A 22252-nucleotide genomic window follows, 5' to 3' on the forward strand; every position below is an offset into this window, starting at 1 on the left:
CGTGCCGTACCGAGTCAAGGCGAACCATGCGGTGGAAAAGCGAAGCGAGCAGTACCGTTCCGCGCCGAGTCGAACCGTACCGAGCCGAACCGAGCCGTACCATGCAGTGGAAAAGCGCCATTTGTGTCTGTTCCTTTAAATGCAAATGACCTGCTGCTTGTGGCACAGAGGGCGGAGCTTCAACAGCTTGCACTCACACAGACATTCACTGAAAATTTCAAAAACTTTTAGACTTTTATGTTCAAACCGGATTCAGAAAATGATGGAGAGACTCAAGAAGAAGTGACAACATGTAGAAGCAACAGGACATTTCTGAATGGTTAGTTGATGAATTTATACAGCTTATGTGTAGTTATCTTCTAGTCATTGATAGCATATTCTGTCTTGATAAGCTGTAAATCGTTTTTCGGGGGCGGGGTTTATGTAAATTTTAGGGTTAATGATGTCACTAACCCGGGAGGAAGCTTGTGTAGTCCCAACCAGCCGTTTGTTGTAGACCTTAAAAAGCGATTTCTTTAAAAGCAAATATCTCCCTTTGCTTTGAACTTTGAGCATTGTAACTTTGTAGATGTTGTTTATGCTCAAACAGCAACATTACACACTAACTAAAGTTAAAAAAGTGAAATCATAATCAACCACCCCTTTAGTGAAAGTCAGAAAAGTTATGTATGTATTAAAGTAAAATGTTTTTTTTAAAAGTCTGAACTTTGACAAAGTGTCGTCCCATTGGCTTTCATTGTATGGACGAAATCAGTTGAAACTCAAATACACCCGTATACAAGCATAGATGTTTTTGTGTTAAATGATTCAGGTACACATTCATAAACATTCTTTCCTAATGCTGTTGCTATTCTGGTATTATTTACTTTGTTGGCTGGTTATAAGACTGAGGACATGAATGATTGGAGTAACAGGAGAAAGGGCATCATCTATATTTCCCAGCATTCCACTGGCTGCCTGAAATGGGCACAACTGATCAGTGAGCCAGCAAGAAACCAGACACCTTCCCCTTCTGGCACATGCACACATTTCCAGCTGCAAACCAACTCAGGCCCCCATCGTCCCGTTCGAGCTCTGGGGTAGAGCGACTGCCCTCTGTCTCGAGAGACTGGAAATCCACATAAGAGCAGCACAGAGACATGGAGACGGTGGCGTCTCATCTCCTCTGCTGTGGTTTTGCTCTCCTAACTTAGTTTTCCAGTGAGTGTGGGGTCAGCGGGGGCACACGGCCATGTCTCTTCCACTGGATATACGCTCTGCCTCTGACCACAAAGACCCCTCGATGGGGACGCTGGAGAAACAACTCATCTGTCCCATCTGCCTGGACGTGTTTACGAAACCAGTCGTTATTCTGCCCTGTCTGCACAACCTCTGCCGCAAGTGTGCCAATGAACTGTACCAGGTGTGTACCATATGCCAAGAGGAGGATGGTTTATGTGTGGATGTAGGAACATTTCGTTACCCTTATGAAAATTAAGTATACTTCAATTTAATTTTATGAAGTATACTTAAGAGAAGTTCAAGTGTATTTTAAGTATAGGCTACTTATGTAAGCTAAGTACCCTAATATCAATGCACTAGATGTATACTGTTTCAATACTACTTGGGACTAAATTGGCGCACTTTTTAGTGTATAAAAGTATACTTTTTAGTATACTTTAAGTGTAAACTTTGAGTACACAACTAGTTTACAACTATGTTTTTTGTTTGTACTGCAACTATACTTCAAGTGAACTTATAAGTATACAGATAGTTTACTAGTCAAATACTTGTAGCATATTTTTTAGTTTATGAAAGTACACTTTGAAGTATACTCTCAGTAAACTACTAGTTTACTGTAGTAGTTTTATACTGCAAGTATACTTGTACGTTTTCTTTAAGTGAACATACATATAGTTTTCTATTTCTACATTATTTGTTTTTCATGTATATTACTATGTAAATTCCTAAATAAATTTTTTATACTTGAAATATACCTTTTAACTACTTTAACTCTTCCCATTTTAAAAACATTTTATTCGAGCTTCATGTGTAATTTTTATCAACACTTAAATGTATGTTTCATAAATGTTCCCCAAAAGCTTCAATGTTGTTAACCCTTCCTGGTTTGACTTTTCTTATTTTTAGTTTCAAAGAAATATACAAATAGCACACTTGAATAAACTTCTTTTTCGTAAGGGTAACCATCAGAAACATGTTTACAAGTACATTTTCAAGCCTTTGTTAAGATGATACATTCTCAAAATAGCATCTGCACAGGATCCTTTCCATTGCACAAAAGGTTCTTTATAGTGGAAAAAGGTTTTCGGATTATTCAAATATTTTTTTCAGATTAAGAGTGTACACAGACAGTTCATCTGTACATGACATGAGGTGTCAGTTTCCTTCATAAACCATAGTCTTTTCTATGAGCTAAAATGCTATTTGCTAAGAACTATGGATGGTCAATAACATGTAAAAGTGCTTGTACACACACATGGAGTAACTGCCATGACTGCAGTAAACAGACAGTTTTCTAGACACCTGTCATGCTAATAAGTGAAACCCAACAGGTGGGGATGGTAAATGTTTAAACTTAATCCCCTGCCTGAAATCTGAGGTATAAAAATAGGTGATGGCCTACATCTGATGCATTTGAGCCGTCAGGGGTTTAGCGCTCATGCAATGCACAATGGATGTATTGATATGAAAAGAGAGTCCTTAGTAATGCTTAATGTTTTGCCTGCATAATCCTTCTCCTCCTCTGCATCTAAATGAAGTTTGATACCTCACCAGTCTTCCATTACACTTCCACATATAGGCAAAGGTTAAAAGCCATGAGTAAGTTGGGAAAGTGGTCCAAAGGAATGCTAAAAACACTTATTAATCTCTTCTCCACTAAGAATCATTGTTGGACAAAATTTTGAATTTAAGAACTGGAATTTTAATTCTAGTGTTGAAATTTTAATTATTTATGCTCAGGAGGTTAAATTAAAATCTGAATTGGATTATTAGAAAGTTACATTTTTAATTGCAATTCAGAGAAATTCATCAGATAATGCCATTCAAGGAAATGCATGAAATCTGGTCCATAAATCTGTAAAGAATATACTTTTTTTTATATAATTTTCCAAATCACTGGATTTTTAAAATGATTATTCATTTTAATTCCACTTCCTTAAAGCTGCAGTCCATAACCTTTGGCGCTCTAGCGGTTGATAAACAGAACTCCATGCGTCTTGTGGAAGAACATTGTAGCCGGAGCTATTTTTCTCTGTTTATGTCTATGATGAGTCACGCATGCACTAAGCTACTCCGCAGCGGGGCCGACCCGAACCAGTCTAAAATAGTCCGAACATTTACACTTACAGGTGTACCATAGTGATTCAGGATTACACAAAAACACGGTTTGGGATGTACTGGATGTACTTGCTTATTATATAATTTTTTTACATTTTGAACACAAAAAAAGCTCTAAAATTCAAATTTGATTTGCAGTTCACAATTTATATACACTTGCCTTTTGACCTCTCGGAGTGAGTGCTGTGTCACTTTAAAACTCAAGCCAAGAACAAGTTAGTTGCATTAGTATATGACTCGCCGCATAAGCCTCAGCTGCTGAGAGATATTAAAGAGTAGGCTATGACTATTTTAGGATTCCTGTCTCAAACTCCTCTGTTTACAATCTCTGTTTCATGCTCAGGAGGACAAGACTTTCTGTGTTGATTAAGGCAAATGCAAGTAAATGGTTGTTATGTGGACTGTATTACACAGTTACTAGTTTACAGAAGTATATGGGTTAACACATTTCAAGACAGCAATTCTGAAAGGACTCACAGAACAAAACGCAGATTCACACAACCACAGAATTCAGACCATATAAGATCATCTTACCCTTGAAGAACACATGGTGCATCTCTAGAGAGGTACATGACATGAGAGTCCAATTAGTCTAACAAAGTGAAGATGTTATTTAGTCTAGTTAACCATCCTAGCCTTTTGATGCACAAGTCATGCTGACAGCTGAAGAACAGCATGCTGAGTAAGATGTGCAGCCATCTCTCTTCCAGGTTGGAATTGGAGGCCGTTTCCGCTGCCCTTCCTGTCGGCGTGAGGTTGTCTTGGACCGTCATGGAGTTTATGGACTGCAGCGCAATTTACTTGTGGAGAACATTATTGATGTTTACAAGCAGGAGTCTGAAAGGTCAGGTCAGGAGTGTATTGACTGAATAACTTTTGTCAACAAAGATGATCTAGTAAATAATAATAATTTTTTAAATAGTATTTTCTAAATGGAACAAATGATTGAACCTTTATATAAAAAAATTACAACAAAAAAATTAAATACTGTAAGTTTGTGTATGTGTTTTTTGAGTATTATATTTGATACATTAGGCTTTTATGGCTCATATAGTATGATATAGGATATAACCAGAGGTGGACAGTAACAAAGTACATTTTCTTGAGTATCTGTACTTTACTCGAGTATTATTTTTACTTTAACTTCACCACATTTTAAAGACAAATATCGTACTTACTCCACTACATTTCTGTCAAGGTCCTAAGTAGTAACGTAAGATAGACGTTGGATTTTGGTTGGAAAATAAAGTCGGTTTGATGTCAGAACCCGGCATCAGATTGCCGTCAGAAGCCGACGTCGGACAGATGTTGGATATTGGTTGGAAATGAAAGTCGGGTTGATGTCAGAACCCGACTGATGTTGGTTTCTGAATTCAACCCGATTTTCATTTTCAACCACAATACAGCGTCTGTCCAATGTTGGAGATTAACGTCAATCTGACGTTGGATTCTGACATCAACCTGATTTTCATTTTCAACGTTGGGAATGGTCTTCTAAATGCGAATTTTGTCACTGTTTTGGAGCACACTAGCTTATAGATAACAGTAAGGCCAACATGTTCATGCTAAAAGCCAAAAAACTTTAAATAGGGCACTATTTGAGGGAACAGCCATTTGGGTGTCCGAAACCATGATGTAGGACGTTATTGAGTGATTTATTCAATCTCACATTCAATCCCACAACTGGAACTGTGTTCTAGAAATAAATTTGATATTGATATGAGGGTAGGTAGGCAGGCATAGATTCAGAGGCATAAGGTACTGTAAGTATTACATACAACAATGCAACAATAATAAAACAATGCATTGACATTAACTTTTTACTTTTGATACTTAAAAACAAGTACTTCTGTACTTTTACTTGTGAAAATCGGTCTTTACAACTTTTACTTGTAACGGAGTAATATTTGACCAGTAGTATCTGTACTTTCACTCAAGTAAGGACGTTGTGTACTTTGTCCACCTCTGGATATAATAGTTCATACTTGAGAATAATCTTTTTTTGAATAATATTAAAAAAAAATTAAACTAACTGAGGGAAAATTTTTTAATTTGTAATGTAAATTAATTAGTTTTTTATAACAACATAACAGATTTCTTACATATAATTAACAGGGGTCCCGCTGGGGTTTCTGGGCCTCCTGGCTAACTTTCTCCATCAGTGGGGGGGATTTCAGAGCACAGAATTTTGTTGTCAACTCACATTTTAATGTTTTTTTTTATTAAGATAATGGATAATCAGGTAAACATAAGTTGCTTTGGTCAAGTAAATGTTTATAAAATTCAAATAAGAAAAAACTTTCACAGCAAGATGACACCTGAAGAGGGACATTTTTGCAATCAAAAGATATTTTACTTGTGCTAAAAAAAAGTATAAACTATCAGTCAGATAACAGAAGGCATGGAGTAGATTGTGTAAACAGTTTTTCAGCATCGTTTTAATCATTTTGATAATCATTTTGATCATTTAGTGGCTATGAAAATGTGTGTTTGAGCTGTTTTAACAAAGCAACTTGCACTGATTTATCTTAAAATATGTCAGTGCTATTGTTTTTTCTCAAGATGCACATCATTAATGTTTTATTTTTATTTTTTATAAGGCGCGTTTATAAAATCTGCTTAAAAGCCCTGTCTGGTTAAAATTCAAGGTTATCAATAAAAGATTCTGGTTAATATATAGCCCCTTCTAGTAACGCTTTGGTTGTTGGTATGGTGTATTGAACACTTTGACCTGATCTTGAATTTAAATCAGTGTGTTTCTAGCTCTAGGCCTCCACCACCAAAGCCTCTTGCACAGTTTAACTGTGCAGAGCATGAAGATGAGAAGCTTAATATTTATTGCATCACGTGTCAGGTGCCCACCTGCTCTCTCTGTAAGGTGTTTGGGGCACACAATAACTGCCAAGTAGTTCCCCTGCCTGATGTTTACCAGCAAAAGAAGGTATGGCCTATATTTGTTTTATCGTGTTACATCTTTACACCATTCAGAACAATTCATTAATTTCACTTCTTGTAGGCTGAACTAAATGACAGAGTTGCTTCTTTGGTTGCCACAAACGACCGTGTTCAGTCATTTGTTAATGAACTAGAGGCACTCTGCAGGAACATAGAGGTTTGTGTGGATCTTTCTGAAGAAATTACTTTTACAATGTCATGCAATGAAACATCAAAAAAAGACATTTAACAACAAACAGATTATCCATTAATGCTTACAATGCCCATTTGACAGGAAAACGGCAAGATTCAGAAACAGATTCTGTGTGAGAAGTTTGATCGCATGTCTGACATTCTGGAGGAACGTCGTAAGATCATGACCCAACAAATCACTTCTGAGCAGGAAGAAAAGAGTGGCTGGGCCCAATCTTTACTGCAAACCTACAGTGAGCATGTGGACACAAACTCAAAGTTGATCCAGGAAGCCCAGAATGCCATAGAGGACCCAGAGATGGCTTCTTTTGTCCAGGTGTTATATCTTTTGTTTGGGGTTCCTCAGTAATCCTCCATTTTAAATGTCAAGCATGCAACTTTTGATATAAATATTTGTATCTCTTCCTAATAGACCTCAAAAGATCTTATTGAGAAGTAAGTCTCATCTTTTTAGCTAATTTAGCATCAGTTAGATTGATCAGAAGATTTATCTAACAATCAACAGTATCTGTCATTTTCTCTGAAGGGTTGGAGAAGCATCTAATTGCTTCACTCTGGAGACCCTGGATCCGGATTATGAGAACATGAATCACTACAAAGTGGATTTCGATGCAGAAGAGAGAGTTCTGCACCAGCTGGATTTCTTGGAGTGTGAGCATCAGAGACCCAATAGATTAACTAATATCCTTTATTTTTACAACTCCTCTGATTAATGCTGGAAACTTTACAGTTGAAGAAGAGGTGGAGGAAACGCCCGATGAACAAGAGTCAGAACCTGAATCTGAACCCGAACCAGTTCTGACACCAGAACCTGACCCTGAACCAGATCAGGATCTGAAATCAGAGGCTTCTGATATGACAAATCCAACACCGGAGACACTGGAGGACAATTGGGAACAAGAAGATGGCTGTGCAGACATCAGAAAAGTGGCTGTTTGTGAGAAGAATAGGTTAAGCACTTCACAGGTATACATTCACCTAGTATGTCCATCTTGTCACCGTGATTTTGCCAAGTAAGACATGTTCCTAGATCAACATATGTTGATACCCCTACCTATAACTTTTCCTTAAAATCAGAGGGAAATGAGGTGAATAACACTGATGTAGAAGCACCTATCCCTGGTTGTAAGCCTAAACTTGACATAAACTGTAAACTTGTCCCTCAAACCTGATTGGTTGATTGAAATGTTGTTCCAGAATCAACAAAGATGTTGATCAGTAACATGTTGTAGTTGGTAGAATCACATTCGCCGTGTGGCTCTACAATTTCAGTCAAAGTTTTCAAGAACGTTTTCTGGACATTTCAATAACTTAAAGACATAATAAACACCATCTTTGGTTTTTGATCTCATTCCCGTCATGCTATTGACATACATGTCAGTGATAATACTTTTCCATCTTTCCACAGGTTGTCACGTTAGCCCTTTATTTCCTGGCCTTTCTGGTTATCCTACAGCGAATATGGGGAAACATTCAGTACCTTACTTGTATATAGCAGAGGTGAAGAGACACAGTCTAATAAAGCTCATGTTATTTTGAATAGCTATACAAATAAAATCAAAGATTTGTGTTTAAATTGAGGAAGGTTTAAGATATGTCTCTATGCTCATGCATGAAAATAAAGTCACTTTACCTAATTTTCTGCAGACTGGCAAACCTGTGAGCTCCGCACTAGAAGGACTGAGCCCTCCAGGTCATCCGTGAGCCGATTCATCTCTGATTCTCCTTCTCCTGGTTCATTGCACCTACCAATAAGAAATGAACCTTCTGCTCAAAGCAAGAATGATGACAGAATGGGGTCATGTGGACCATCTCCTCCATTTGGTTCTTGACAAAACCTATCCTGTGTTTGTGCAAATAATTAAAACATCATGTCTACTTATTTTTGTTTTAGATTTTTTAACTTTACTTCAGTTACTCTCTTCCAATAATAATCAATGACAATTCTCCACTCCCCCATTTGTTACAGGAGTGCTTCAAGGCAATATATTACCTTGAGTTTTAAACACCCATCTCCCACCCTAGGTTGTCATGAGATGAATGGATGAAATGTTTTTTACAGTAGTGTTATATTCAATAAAAGGCTTTTCTAATATGTTGATGAATTGGTTTGTATAAATAGTGTAATCCAAGAGTTTCTGGCTTCAACAGTAAATTTTTCTTTGGATTGATTGCCTAACTGCTTTGAGGTGCGCGTTGTGTAAAATTGACAAAAAAAGCCTAATCACTGTCATAACAAATACAAAAACAACATATAGTGCCCACGAATTAAAAACTCCACATCTAAAATGAGGGAACTATAGTTCCCTCATTTTAGTTAAATTGTCGATTTACTAATTAGTACAACATGGCCATGATTTCGCAAAAACAAGAGAATGAATTAATAAAACATAGCCACGATCAAGTCTTGAGAATGAATTCTTATGTGGCCACAATACTTCCGCATGTCGTGTCAGGGCTCGGCATGAAACAGAAGTTGCGATAGTCTTTTCTTCCTTATTGTGACATGTGAAATGGCTTCTCAAACAAGAAAAGTTTAGCACGGGACTTCATTTTGTTAATTGGTAATTGATTAGATTGGATGCTTGTCGTTTGCTATTGCTGCAATGTCATGTGAGTGATAGATCGTCCCGCCCTCACGCCAGTAAAGACGTCATAAGAGAAGAGGAGAGGAGTGCTTCTCAATATCCCTCCTCGTTTCCCGCTCCTCCGTCCTCCATCCTATGACCCGGAAACCAATCGAGCTCAGCCATCTTGAAGGACATCTCTAATTGCACCGCGAGGAACGAGGACTGAGGAAGCTTCCAGAGGAGCTATGAGCGAGGATACACATGACATGATCCTATGTGGAAGTCTTTCTTGTTGAGAAACCTGACACTGTATAAAATTCTCCTCCCCCTTCTCATCACATCTGTCACAATAATTTTAATTTATGCTTTACCTTTGCAGTTTAAATAAATCATATATCACAAATATATCAACAGGGCATCTTGCTTGTTAATATTTATTAATTTCTTAAATAACTACACTTTAACAACATACAGTAAGAGCAGATCCTTTGAGCGCAGCTGAGGCAGGGAAGTTACACTCGAGTGATCAAGGATTTTCCAATATACAAATAAGCTTTCCTTCGATTCCTCTGTCCCCGTTTTCTTTCCTTGCAGCCTTCCCTCGCATCCTGCAGGGTGTGGAGCTTGCGACGCGAGGAAAGGAAAATGAGAATGCACAAATAAGTATTGAGAAGCACCCCATATGTCACTGCAAGAGGGAGGGGAAGTTATTTTGATTAAAGATTACAAAGAAGGGCACATTATTATTAGGCTATTTTTTAAATAATGATGTGCACAGATAAATAATTTATAATAAACACTGCAACATTCCATAAAAATAAGAATTGTTATATTGATTTCATGGTGACTTTAAAGTCGGCGAGCTGTTGATTCGAGATTCGCTTAACCGAATCAGTTCGATTCGTGAACGAATCGTTCAGAACGGCTTTGTTAACAGGATCGATTGATTCTCTGCAAAGCCAAAAGAGCCTTTATCACCGATGCTCTGTATAACAAAAAATTGTCAAGACACATGATTTAAAGAATAATTCAAAGAATGCTCATATAGTGTCCTCTTATGACCTAAGTTTAATAGCCAACGTGCAGTTTCTGGTATTCGGTTTGTTCTATAGAAATGGCATGCTTCTCTTAAGTAATGATATGCTAGATTTTCCTAAAAAGAAACAGCAGTAATTGGCTAATAGTGTTTTTCACAGCTAATTTGTTGATCGCAGGAAAAAGGACGCTGTAGACGTCATCTCAAGGCGCCGGAAAGAAAGGCACTTGACTTGGGCAGCTCTTCAAGCTGAGCTGGCTGATCGCTCGGGATCTTGTGTTGGCTTGTCAAGCTTTTGGATGTTTTGATAGAAGAGGGAAGACACGTAGTTTTTTGCCCAGTCCTCTGAATTACGCAACTGTCAAAGCAACATTTTGAAGATCCAAACTGACGACATGGATTCCGCCAATCAAGGTAAACAAAAACAAAGCAATCGAACACGATACATTGGATTGATAGAGCAGCATGTTTGTTTATTGCGTAATGTAGCGTAACTGTAGCGTTATCTCTTGATCCAAGCGCGGTGAATATGTGGCGGTGAAGGGGAGATCAGGGCAGGGCAGGCGATCGGGTTACTAATGCACGATAAAAACACGTCGAGACTGAGTGGAGGTGTTTGTATTTTATTTGATTAAGTTAACCTTGAAATCAAATAGATGATGTAGGAAAGTTATGGTGCCTTTGCTCGACTTGTGCTTTTTATGGCGTGATGATTTTCAACTTGGATTTGGTATTTTAACATTAACCCAACAGTTAAGACAGCACCGGTTCTTTGTCTTTTGTGTCACATTATGTGATGCTATTTAAATGGACAGTTTAGGGTCAGCGAGGAGCTGATGACATGTCTCATTAATATAAATTACACCCCACGTGACCTCTCTGTCACAGCCTGACCTAAATTGGGCACAGTTTGATCAAACCTTTGAACTGTATGTATTAAATGGCTTAAAATATACACAATAAATATATAAACAGCATACTGTATGCTGTTTTTGTTTATAATCTATAAGTATATATATATATGTGTGTGTGTGTGTGTACTGTATATATATATTGTATGTTATTGTATGTCTGCTGTTTATGCTTTTGCTTCTGAATGTGTGTTACTCTCATGTGAAGAGTGATTATACTCTTTTATACTTTTTTCTTTCTGTGGTGACATATTTACTATTGAAAAAGGAAGTTTGGGTGGAACAAATTGAAAGACTCATGCCTTTAAAAGATTTGTCACATCCACGAACCATGATTTGCTACTCGCTTGTCTGTTGCAGGTAGTATTACAGGGATGTTCTTATTTTAGACAATTGATTGGTCAAAAATCTGTGCAGTGCAGAATGAGTCATCATTATGGGGTGAAAAGAAAGGCTTTAACATTTAAATGTATCTGCCAAAAGTAATAAATAATAATACAAATATATATATTCTTATTAGTGGGATTCTGTGATCACAATTTTTGCATTTCTGTATAGCGTCACAGAAAATATGCACTTCACCTTTAACTTATGTCACTAAACACACTCTCTCTTTCTTTCAGACATCAATCTGAACTCTCCACATAAAGGCCTGGGCTCTGACTCTCTCTCGGATGTTCCTGAAGAGAGGGGAGCAGCAGCTGTGAGTCCAGAGACTCTTCCCCCAGGTCTGACAGAGGAGGAGGCCGAGGAACTGAGACTGGAGCTCACCAAGGTAAACGTCTACAGTCACTGCATGACACTGCCATGCTGAACCATGAGTTTGAAGATGTGCTCATCTTATCCAATAGGTCTTCAAATTAGCTTGTTTAACATGTTCATTCAGAGTGTTTAAAGGTGCAGTCTGTAAGAATTACAACTAGTGGTCGAAATAGGTACTGCAGTCCAATATCGGAGATCGTTGTTCCTCCCGCCACCACCTCCTCAGACTGGGCGGTGCTCACACGGGTTGCCAGTTTGAGCACACGCAACAGGAGCGAGCGCAATGGACAATGAAAATTGGCAAATTGGCACTGTGCAGTATCACAGACAAAACAAAAACAAACATTCCAGCCTGAAGCGCACATTTCAAAGTAAAATAACTGTGTCTGTAGAAGTGTTTTTCAGAGAAACGAGTATGTGAACTTAGCATGTTTCCTCAATATATGCAAATATATTATGGTATTTGTATGCTTTAGTAGGGTGAAAATGTTACATACAGCACCTTTAATTATAAATAGAAAAATATATATTCCTGTTGAGGCCTGTTACCTCTCTAAAAAAAGTCTGTGACATCCTGGTATCAGGTTGAGGAGGAGATCCACACCTTGCGGCAGGTGCTGTCGGCTAAAGAGCGCCATTCGGCGGAGCTGAAGCGGAAACTGGGACTCAGCCCCCTGAGCGAGTTCAAACAGAACATCACTAAAAGCTGGCAGGACGTCCAGACCTCAAACGCGTAAGGATGCCTTCCTTCTACATGTCCCGCTTACTCAAACTCAAAAGGTGACTGGGATGCCATCTGCAAAGTCGAACCCTAAACCCGCTTCACAGACTCTTCAGGAATGACAGTGATTTGACATAATTTTGGACAAAATGTAACAAAATTCAGAACAAAAAAGGTTTGTTGAAGTGGCAATTGGGTGACGACTCTGTATGATGGCAGATCCTGTAGCTGCGAGCTGTTAGCTGGTGCCATCAGCGGAGGAATTCATGGCAGAACTGAACCTTTTTGAACTAATCCACCCTCAATTCGCTCTCCTCCGGCTCACACACATTCCCCTCGCTTTATGCTGCTGGAAATCAGCCTAAAAATAAAGTCAAAGTTGTCTAGATGCATTTTCTGTAGGATTTTACATTTCCTCATGAAAGCATTAGAAAAAGCTCTTTGAGTGCCTGATCAGGCAGCGGAGATGACTGTGGTTTTCTGTGTGTATTATGGGCGGGCATCTATGTCATCCGCTGAAAGCCCTTCAGTGTAATTGTTTTATCAGTTGAAAAATGGCAGTCTGGTTCCAAAAGGCTCTGTGGGAGGATTGTAGTCGACTCATGAATCATCACTATTTATTGTGTTCCAAGCTGGGGCTCATGGCCATTGGTTTGAGTGTGACTCTCGAGGTTTTAGATAGAAACAATAGATGCTTGATGTTTGCTGTTTTTGATCCTGTAGGTGGATCAAATGTATGCTAAATCAAAGATCAAATTTGCCTGCAAGCTTTAAAATGACCTGTATGTTTTTTAAGCCAATGCCATTAACAATATTTTAGAGGTGGCTGATGGTCAATAATGAACCCTTTTCACATTTCTGTACTTTATAGAAGTGGACGTCACCATAGATGGGTAAACTTATAGGTGAACGATAATATAACATTTAATGCTAAGGTAATATACTGCAAAGTATAATATTATATATATCTATATATATATATAATATTAATGGAAACGCATCAACACAGTCTGAAAATGATCCATACAGTAAGATGTATATACAATTTTACTTTGCTCACTATCTATTAAAAAATTAGCCAATGGAAACTCCAATTGAACAAATATCTGCAGAATAATTTGCCTGGCTAGTATATCAGTCTGTCAGTACAGTGAAGTTATTGGTCAGAGAATGTCAGTCATTTTTTGGATTATCAGTAACACCACACTTTGCTTTAGTGATGTTCACTATGTGCTCTGCTCCAGGCAGCACATAACCATGTCTGTGTTTTTTAAGCTATGTGAAGATGTCAGAGAAACTGGGCCAGTGGAATGACAAGGTTACAGGGTGCGATGTGTGAGTGTTTGACCACATCGGCACGTATCCAGAGTGTATTTGCAGTGAAAGCATGAATTCCTCTCACCTACTCTCTACACGTCAGTGGGGATGAAGCATTTGAACACCTGATTCCAGAGCTCAACCCTTCTCACCATCAAACAGCGTTTCAGGAGGAAACATAACTGATGCCTTGGGTTTTTTTCTGGCCTGTTGATCACAAATCAGTGGATGCAGTGTATCAAAATATAGATTCAGGTGTTCAGATGCTCTGCCCATTGATGTGTTAAATGAACCATTCATAACAGCCTGACACAAATAACTAAAACCTGTCTCTCAAATTGAGACGGATGGTTTTTAAAATGCTATGATCTGGTTTTCCTGTAGCGTCGACTCTAACATGCTCTTTAATACATACATTTTTCAGCCCTGTTGATTCTCCACTCAGAGACTGACTGAAACCTTTCGCATTTTTGAAAGAAAAAGGCTGTTAATAAAATAAAATGGTATCTTAATTGACATGGTGAGGGCCAGAGAAGTGGGCTTCTGAAACACTGAATGGTGTCACATATTTTTGTTGTTATGTGTTCACAGTCAGATAGTCTTTTTGTCCACCCATGCAAATAGCACATGATCTCTGAAACAAAAAGGATCATCGTACAGATGTTTCCTTCTTTAAATGCTTTGCTGCTTTCATGTACCCTGAAATAGCAGCCACTGACATTTGAATCAGCTGTTCGCCTTCTCATGTATTGAGTGTTTTTTGTGTGTATGTCTGTGCAAACACTTAATCGCTTCATTAATTCAAATCTATTTACAATACTGTTCAGATGTTTGGGGTCAATACAATTTTTAAAAATGTTTTTGAAAGAAGGATCACCAAGGCTGCCTCTTATTTATACAGTAAAAGTAGCAATATTGTGAAAAATTATTACAATTTAATATAGTTTGCTAGCTGAAAATAACAGCATTTATTTGAAATAGAAATCTTTTGCAACATAAATGTCTTTAACGCGTTTAAAAAAAAAAAGTAATGTCTTTGATAAATAAACATTTTAATTTCTTATTAAAATCGTACTGACCCCACACCTTCGAATGGTGCACCAGCCTACTCTGCCAATAATAAAATGGCATATCAAACAGGTTGTTAGCTAACTGTTGAAGCCACTGACAATTTGCTTGATTTACCATATCAAAAAGGCCAAAATTCGGTTGCATAAAGCACCTTAACTTTTATCCCTTAAAGGGATAGTTCTCCCAAAAATGTCATTTCTGGCATTAATTACTTACTCTCATGTCGTTCCAAACTCGTAAGACCTTCGTTCATCTTCGGAACACAGATTAGGATATTTTTACTGAAATCCGAGAGGTTTCTGAACCAGCCATAGGCAGCAACATCATTGCCACTTTCAAGGCCCAGAAAGATAGTAAAGACAAAGTTAAAATAGTCCATCGCAGTAAGTAAACGTACTAAACTACGTGATTACTGTAATTACAGTATTAACAGGTTTAGCTACATAGATTATTATCTTAAATCAGACCCTGTGTTGAGACTAAGGTCACTAAGGGCCACTATGTTTTTCCCCGGGTCCCATGAATCATAGCGCCAGTCCTGATGTAGTTGCAGGTTCATAGCTGAACCTGTCAGACAGGCTATACATTATCACGAGTGTGTGAGAGATCTCCCACTTCCCTCTTTACACACACCGTTTGAATCACACATCCAGACTGAGGCGTCTACAGACAGAGAGCATATGTTTGTGTAAGGAAAGTCTTGTCATGTTTAGATGAACGAATGCCACGTCTGCATCAATTCAGACCAATTTATGCTTCCTGAAACCATACTTGCTGTAGTCATGAATATTACATCAAATCCTACTTTGCAATATCCTGCACGCTAACATGCTACTTGTTTCCCCCAAAGCTAAGGCAGCCTATAATGTCACTTTTTTTTTTTTCTTGGAAAGCTGAAATATACTCACACATCTTATTTGATCACATGAGTTTTTTAAGTTAAATGCCTGGAGTTTGTGTGTGTAAGAATGATGTGAATTAAAATGCCCTTTCTTTGCTGACTGTGCAGTTTAGCAGCGCCTGCATTCTGCTTGAGAGGCGGCATAACTGTAAAATCGTAATTTAAAAATGAAAATGTTGAATGCATGTGTGTGTTTATAGCACCTTGTGGTTGTGAGAGTGGAGACTTGAATGTATTACCCTGTTCGTTTGTAGCTATGTTTCAGCTTCTTCCACTCTGGATGACATTACCAGCTCTGAAGTGTGAGTTACTTCATTCTTTACGTTCATTTTGTGTGTTTTAAAGGTTGTTTTCTGGTTTTATTATGGTCCTGAAGGGTTAAAGGATTGGTTTAGGGTGGCTTGCTATGCTTTGTGGATATTTTGCTGATGGGTTATTATTTAGACATTACAGTCTTATATTGCTTTTTTAGTAGTGGGAATTGCAATTGCAAATGTGCTTACTCTGTAGATGTTTTGTGGTGATACTCTCTTTTTCAGGATTATTTGATAAATAGAAAGAACAGCATCTATTTGAAATATACATTTTCTGTAACCTTATAAATGTCTTTACTGTCACTTAATATAATCCTTTTGAACAGTAGCATATATTATAAAAAAAATTTCAGGTGCTGTCCAGTGAGACAACTAACATTTTTTTGTAGGCTTGCACCAATAGAAAAATATTGCCCGATATTGATAATCGATCATTTATTATATTTGAAAGCTGATAACCGATACATTGGCGATAAATCTAAATCCCAAGCACACAATTATAATGTTCACATTATAATTTTATGTACCCTATATGACAGACTTGTGCTGCACATGATGCGCTTAACTGTTTTCCTTTTTTGATTCTATTCATATTTTGCGAACAGTGCACATCTGAAGTGTCTCAGCAGAAGGAAATAATCCATTATTTATCGGCTTTAATATATCGGTCAGATTTTCTTATTGGGCCGATAACCGTAACTTTAAAAATGAACATATATCGTCCCGATAACGATATGGTGGCCGATATATCGTGCATCCTTAATTTTTTTTTTTTACGAATTTAAGGGTATCTGACTTGATTTTGTCATCTGGAAGCTGAGGTCATGTTGACTAACTCCTGAAAAGTGGAGAAGTTCGTGGACATTAATAAGTTTCACATGTGTTTTTTTTATTTCTCTCTCTTCCCACATCCTCTTCTCTCTGTGCTCTTCCTCTCACAGGTATAAAAAGACTCAGGAAACGCTGTCTCAGGCTGGACAGAAGACCTCAGCCGCCCTCTCCACCGTTGGCACGGCCATCAGCAGGAAACTGGGTGACATGAGGTAATGCACAAGTCAAAATGCCCACCCGTGTCATTCCTGTCTTTCTCTTGTACTCTTATTCCAGTGGCACTGCAATCACTTGGGGTACTATGAAATATAAGACAATAATAATATAATAAGATTTACTAATAGTTCCCTGTTAATGTCGTTGTTAATTATTTTGTCTTAAACTGATTTATCTTAAACTGCATTTGCATGTGTGGCATTTCATGGACTTCATCACATTCCCATTACTTTTTTCATTTTGTCTTTGGGTTTGTTCACACTGGCAATACAAATCCAACTCAAATTCGTTGATTTTTAATGGCAAAAAAGATGAAATCTCAGTGCGAACAGTCATTCTAAAAGATTGTATTGAAAACTGAAAACTGTCCCAGCTCTCTTTGGTTATTGATCCAATTTTTTTCATTTGTGTCACATCCTACTGTCATTCATCATCACTATAATGCCATGATTATCCATAGTGAGTGTTAATGCAGTGCAGCCAGCGTCAGAAGAGCCACTTCAACTGCATTCAGCTGTTTTACTTTGAACAGAAGCTCTCCCTAACCTGTTCTCCTGGCTTCACTTCACTACATTGTTTCGGGTTTTTGTTCCTATCAATATTTGCACACATTAATTGAACTTCCTTCACCACCCCTAACACAAACAGAAGTCAGAAGATATGGAGTTTTATGGAGGCCTGTATTTTAAAACATCATGTTGTTTTCTGAAATGCGGAGGGCCTGAGACTCCGCTATCATGTGACCGGTGTGTTGAGCAGCTATGATACATGACAGAAAGAAGATATTAGCTTCATTCAACAGATCTAAAGCTTCAGCCGTGTTTTATAAATGAAACCTCCACTGCTCTGTCCTTTCAAACCTCATCCTTCATTCATCAGGCAAATAAGTACATCACTCAAATTTATTCAGTGTGCAAATAACATCTATTCATGTTCATCCCAATAAAATGATTTGTTTGTTTTTTTGGTAGTCAGTGTATTCACCCTGTAGTCCTCTATATCAGTACAAACAGTAATTCTCATCATTTGTTCTTCCTGCTTGCTCTGGTCATGCTTAACTCCCAATCTGATTGGTTTTGTATTCCCGTTTCTTTTTAAACGCTGCCTTTGCTTGGTCTACAGAGCTCTTCCTTTTTCTAACTCCTTTGGGTAAGACTGATTAATGTCTTTAATGCATAACATAGAGCTCTGTTTTTAATACCAAGCCCATTTAATTTAGAAAAAAATGCTTTTATTATCATTTGAAATTAGTATTGATTTTAATGTTAATTTAACTCCAAAACCCTGCTTTTGCATGAATGAAATGAAATGTGCTAGCAGTCTGTGTGTGATCTCTCTGCCTTACATGCTTTCCTGCTTGCTTGCTAACACACACAACTTTTTCTTCCTTTAATGCTTTCGAAGTAGCAACTACTCCATTCGCCATTCAATAAGTATGCCAACTATGAGGTAAAGTACTAGTGTAAAACAATGCCACTCAACAAACACAAACTGTTTCTGATTCATTGAACATTAAAATATTAGATATTGTTCACACCAATGACTACACTTTTAACCTTTTATCTGGCAGTTTTCTGTGCACATTTGCTTATGTATAATTCATTTGAATACTTCTTTCACTATGAATTCTGGGATTAATATGTGTTTTTGTTAAATAGGAACTCTCCAACCTTCAAATCGTTTGAGGACAAAGTTGGAAACATCAAGGTAAGAATTCACTTTTGAAACTGGGTCAATGACATGACGCTTCTTTTTTTTGACAGATGATCTAATAATTTATTTTAAAAATACAATTGACAAATATTTTTTATAAAAAATTCATCCATCATATGAAAGTCATCTAGTGCATCCAACAAGAGTCAGCAACATATATATACTCTAACTGTTCAGAAAGATGAGTATCTTAGGCTCACCCAGGATGAATTTATTTGATAAAAAGTACAGTAAAAAAGCAAAATTGTAAAATATTATTATGATGATCTGCATCAGCCTCATTACTCCAGTCCTCAGTGTCACATGATCCTTAAGAAATCTTTCTAATATGCTGATTTGCTGCTCAAGAAATATTTCTGATTATTATCAATGTTGAAAACAGTTCTGCTGCTTAATATTTTTGTGGAAACCACGATATATATATTTTTTTTTCAGGATTCTTTGATGAATAAAAAGTTAAAAAAAATAAAATAAAAAAACGTTTATTTGAAAATGAAATCTTGTGTAAAATTTTGATCAATTTAATGTGTCCTTGCTAAATAAAAGTATTGATTTCTTAAAAAATTTAATACAAATCTTACTGACGTGTAGAGTAGTGGACCCTTGAAGTCCCTCAGAGCCAAAAAACTTAATGGCTTCTTTTAAAATAATATTTAAGATGCAAGGAAAATATGGTATTACTTTTTTCGTGATGATTACACCACATGTAAAAATGATATCAAAGTTTTTCAAAGCCAGATAAAACCACATGAATACGAAGAGTACACGTCTAAAAACTTGACGGATGCATTTTAAAGTAGAACTGCAGTTTTCTTGATCTTTTTCTGTTTGTGTGTCTCAGTATAAGGTGGTAGGAGGGAAAGCCAATGGTGAAAGTGCTCACTCTCCGAACGAGTCAAACCCAGTGCAGGACAACGCTCCATTCTGAGAGCCCACCCTCTCCATTCAAACACTCATCTCATTTCTGTGTGAATCCTGACTACACCCACACTTCAGTTCTCCCAATCGTTCCGTTCTCCCTGAATTCTTTCATCCCTCCTTTGATACTCCTCCACCTACTGCTAGCATGTGCTTGCTCATCTCACTAAAAACACACACACACGCATAGTACAGGTTCTGTGACATGAAATCATCACAGGTTGTACAAAGGAAGAAAAATGTTGAATCATTTTGTATTAGAAACTATTTTACACTGCTTTGCATAATGTTTTTACATAACTTTTATCTATATATGACTAATATAAAGGAATACAAATAACTATATTTAATCAGTACTGCCAAGCAGCATTCATCAGATGGCAGAGGGGTACAAAACACAAAGAAGAAACATTCAAATCTGAAGGGGGGGGAGGATTCTAGGCCAATAAAGAAAAGAACAGAAACTTTCTGCAGGTTCCTCCGCTGCTGAGCATTCAGTTGAGTTCTTTTTTACTCTCAGTACAATGTGAAGCGAGGCTTTGCTGTACACCTGGTGAATGTCTGACCTCCTCAGTCGGCCTTACACTCTCACTCTGTATTGCTTTATTGGACTTTTGCTGGTAAAGTGTTTTTTTTTGGCTTTATATCCTCTTTTACCTTTGCTCTTGTTCGATTATTATTGTTGTTTTTTGATTGATTAATGGGAATGTTTTATTTATGTTGGAAATCACTTGCCTTTGCTTTGTGCCATACTGTGAGTGCCAGTTAGTAGATGCCATAGATCTTTTTCTGTCAGAATGTTTCACACGCACACAAACTATCACATCACAAAGATCACTTTGTTCAATTGTAAGAAATAAAAATGCAATTGCTCTCATGTGCACTAACCCAAAATGTCAAATGGCGAGTAAGACCAATTCCTTTTGTTAGTGGCACTTGTTGATTTTTCCAGACAGATGCAAACACTGGTGTAGTCTGTATGGTAGCACAGTCACTTTTTACCTGAAAGATATTGGAATATATTTCACTATTAGCAAGTGTAGTCTCTTATTTTACCCTTTTTTTTTTTAGTTTTTTTTAATCCGTTCTTTCCTGATATTTCATTCACTTGTATGGGTCAGTGGGTGGCCTTGTTTCAGTATATTACACAATGATGATTACATGCCTCATTGAGTGAGATGTAAGGGATTACATGCATTGACTGACTGATGCTGATGAGGAGGATGCCAATTTAACATGACTTTCTACTGAAATCTGTGTGTTACGCCATAGAATTAGAATGCACCTGTAGTTCTGCATAGTGCAAAACGTTGAAAAGATGAGGAAAAGATAGTGAACATTCAGAGGGAAAGGACTTTATTATTATTATTATTATTATTATTATTAATTTGAGTAGTATATTAACAAGTCATTTGGAAAGGTTGTTTAGGGAACAGGCACCGTATAGCTTTAAATTAGGGATCTCAGCCTAGCTGTTTAGGCTCTGATCATTTTTTTTTTTAAGCAACAGTGGTGTAATGCTTCATTTATTTTGTCAATTGTTTGTATATCAATAAAGCATTCATTCAAATGGCTTTTGTTTGTTTGTTTGTTAGTTTGTTTCTCTCTTCCATTCATATTCTTCATGACGTAAATCTGCCACTAGATGGCAGTGTACATTACGTGAAGATTGGAGAGGTTATGTACTTCTGGGTCTTTGCTCCTTTTTCAGCAAAGATGCCCAAAACATGCCATATATTCATGTTTTAACATTTTTCTTTTGTTCTTGCATTAAAGGAGAACTTGGTAACTTTTTTAACTTAATAAAACTGTCTAGAAATCATTTGGATGGTTAAACAACCTGTTCTGGTGATATTGGTGACTTTCCCCGCTCCCCCCAGCGTTCCCAGGCGGAAAACCAACCTTGCAACTTGGGGACTACCGTCCCGGCAAGATAGAAATTGGAAGTCTCGTGAGAAGCGAGAACTAGAACGAGAACGAGCGCGAAACACAAATTGCTTTACGGCAATTCGACATAAACACACACGCATGTATGATGTATTACCAGATTACCCACCTCGGTAGACATAGCTCCACACGATACAGTTGGCTTGCTCCGATCAAAACAAACGCACATGAGCAGCGGTAGAGAGGGGGAGAAGGCCGCCGCAAATGAGTTTTTTACGACTGTGTTGTGAAATATACGCCCCCCCCCCCACAGCTGTAGGGGGAGCTCGTGGGGAAAACATGCGACAACAAAAGGGAAAATCAGCGAAGAAGTGACTAGAGTTCGCTAGAGTTACAGAGTTCTCCTTTAACATGTAGATAGGCTTGAGCACCTTTGATTTACAGACTCTGAATTCCACTTTCAGACTGCCCAGGTATTCTCAGTATTATCATTTTTCTAGCCAACACTTATTGTATAATGCCTATCAGATCATTAGTTACCATATTAGATGGATAGTAGTTAGAAACGTTTATTAAAATTATTTTAATTAAATTCTGT

The 22252-nt window shown here is 37.5% G+C and overlaps 2 protein-coding genes across 9 annotated transcripts; both read left to right on the forward strand.

The window, feature by feature from the left end:
* Positions 1-1029: 1029 nt before the first annotated feature.
* Positions 1030-9244, forward strand: trim101 (tripartite motif containing 101). 2 transcript variants are annotated; one of them, XM_082146463.1, is made up of 10 exons: positions 1030-1402; positions 4035-4183; positions 6109-6280; positions 6356-6451; positions 6569-6802; positions 6899-6921; positions 7013-7137; positions 7217-7452; positions 7895-7986; positions 8134-9244. In XM_082146463.1, the coding sequence occupies exons 1-9, from the start codon at positions 1232-1234 to the stop codon at positions 7979-7981; spliced, it is 1293 nt and encodes a 430-aa protein (XP_082002589.1). In that variant the 5' UTR covers positions 1030-1231; the 3' UTR covers positions 7982-7986; positions 8134-9244. The 2 variants fall into 2 exon arrangements, with proteins under 2 accessions (XP_082002589.1, XP_082002588.1); XM_082146462.1 differs by having other exon boundaries at positions 1040-1402; positions 6103-6280; positions 8134-8790.
* A 1045-nt stretch (positions 9245-10289) lies between these two features.
* Positions 10290-21341, forward strand: tpd52l2b (tpd52 like 2b). 7 transcript variants are annotated; one of them, XM_082146477.1, is made up of 7 exons: positions 10290-10506; positions 11627-11778; positions 12350-12498; positions 16030-16077; positions 17031-17132; positions 18259-18285; positions 18541-18788. In XM_082146477.1, the coding sequence occupies exons 1-7, from the start codon at positions 10488-10490 to the stop codon at positions 18587-18589; spliced, it is 546 nt and encodes a 181-aa protein (XP_082002603.1). In that variant the 5' UTR covers positions 10290-10487; the 3' UTR covers positions 18590-18788. The 7 variants fall into 7 exon arrangements, with proteins under 7 accessions (XP_082002603.1, XP_082002606.1, XP_082002607.1 ...); XM_082146478.1 differs by having other exon boundaries at positions 10291-10506; positions 18544-18788; XM_082146475.1 differs by lacking the exons at positions 18259-18285; positions 18541-18788 and adding exons at positions 18795-18843; positions 19691-21341 and having other exon boundaries at positions 10294-10506.
* Positions 21342-22252: the final 911 nt, after the last annotated feature.

Source organism: Leuciscus leuciscus (assembly GCF_965113295.1).
Source record: "Leuciscus leuciscus genome assembly, chromosome: 18".
In the NCBI taxonomy this organism is placed as follows: Eukaryota; Metazoa; Chordata; class Actinopteri; order Cypriniformes; family Leuciscidae; genus Leuciscus; species Leuciscus leuciscus.

What these genes read in the sequence shown, in the direction of transcription:
- trim101 (XM_082146462.1), top strand. Translation starts at nt 1,232, where the DNA reads ATGTCTCTTCCACTGGATATACGCTCTGCCTCTGACCACAAAGACCCC. An exon ending in GTGCCAATGAACTGTACCAG is followed by an intron (nt 1,403 to 4,034) that starts GTGTGTACCATA and finishes TAAGATGTGCAG; the next exon opens with CCATCTCTCTTCCAGGTTGG. An exon ending in CACTCTGCAGGAACATAGAG is followed by an intron (nt 6,452 to 6,568) that starts GTTTGTGTGGAT and finishes CCCATTTGACAG; the next exon opens with GAAAACGGCAAGATTCAGAA.
- tpd52l2b (XM_082146475.1), top strand. An exon ending in AGGAAACTGGGTGACATGAG is followed by an intron (nt 17,133 to 18,794) that starts GTAATGCACAAG and finishes TTTGTTAAATAG; the next exon opens with GAACTCTCCAACCTTCAAAT. An exon ending in ACAAAGTTGGAAACATCAAG is followed by an intron (nt 18,844 to 19,690) that starts GTAAGAATTCAC and finishes TGTGTGTCTCAG; the next exon opens with TATAAGGTGGTAGGAGGGAA.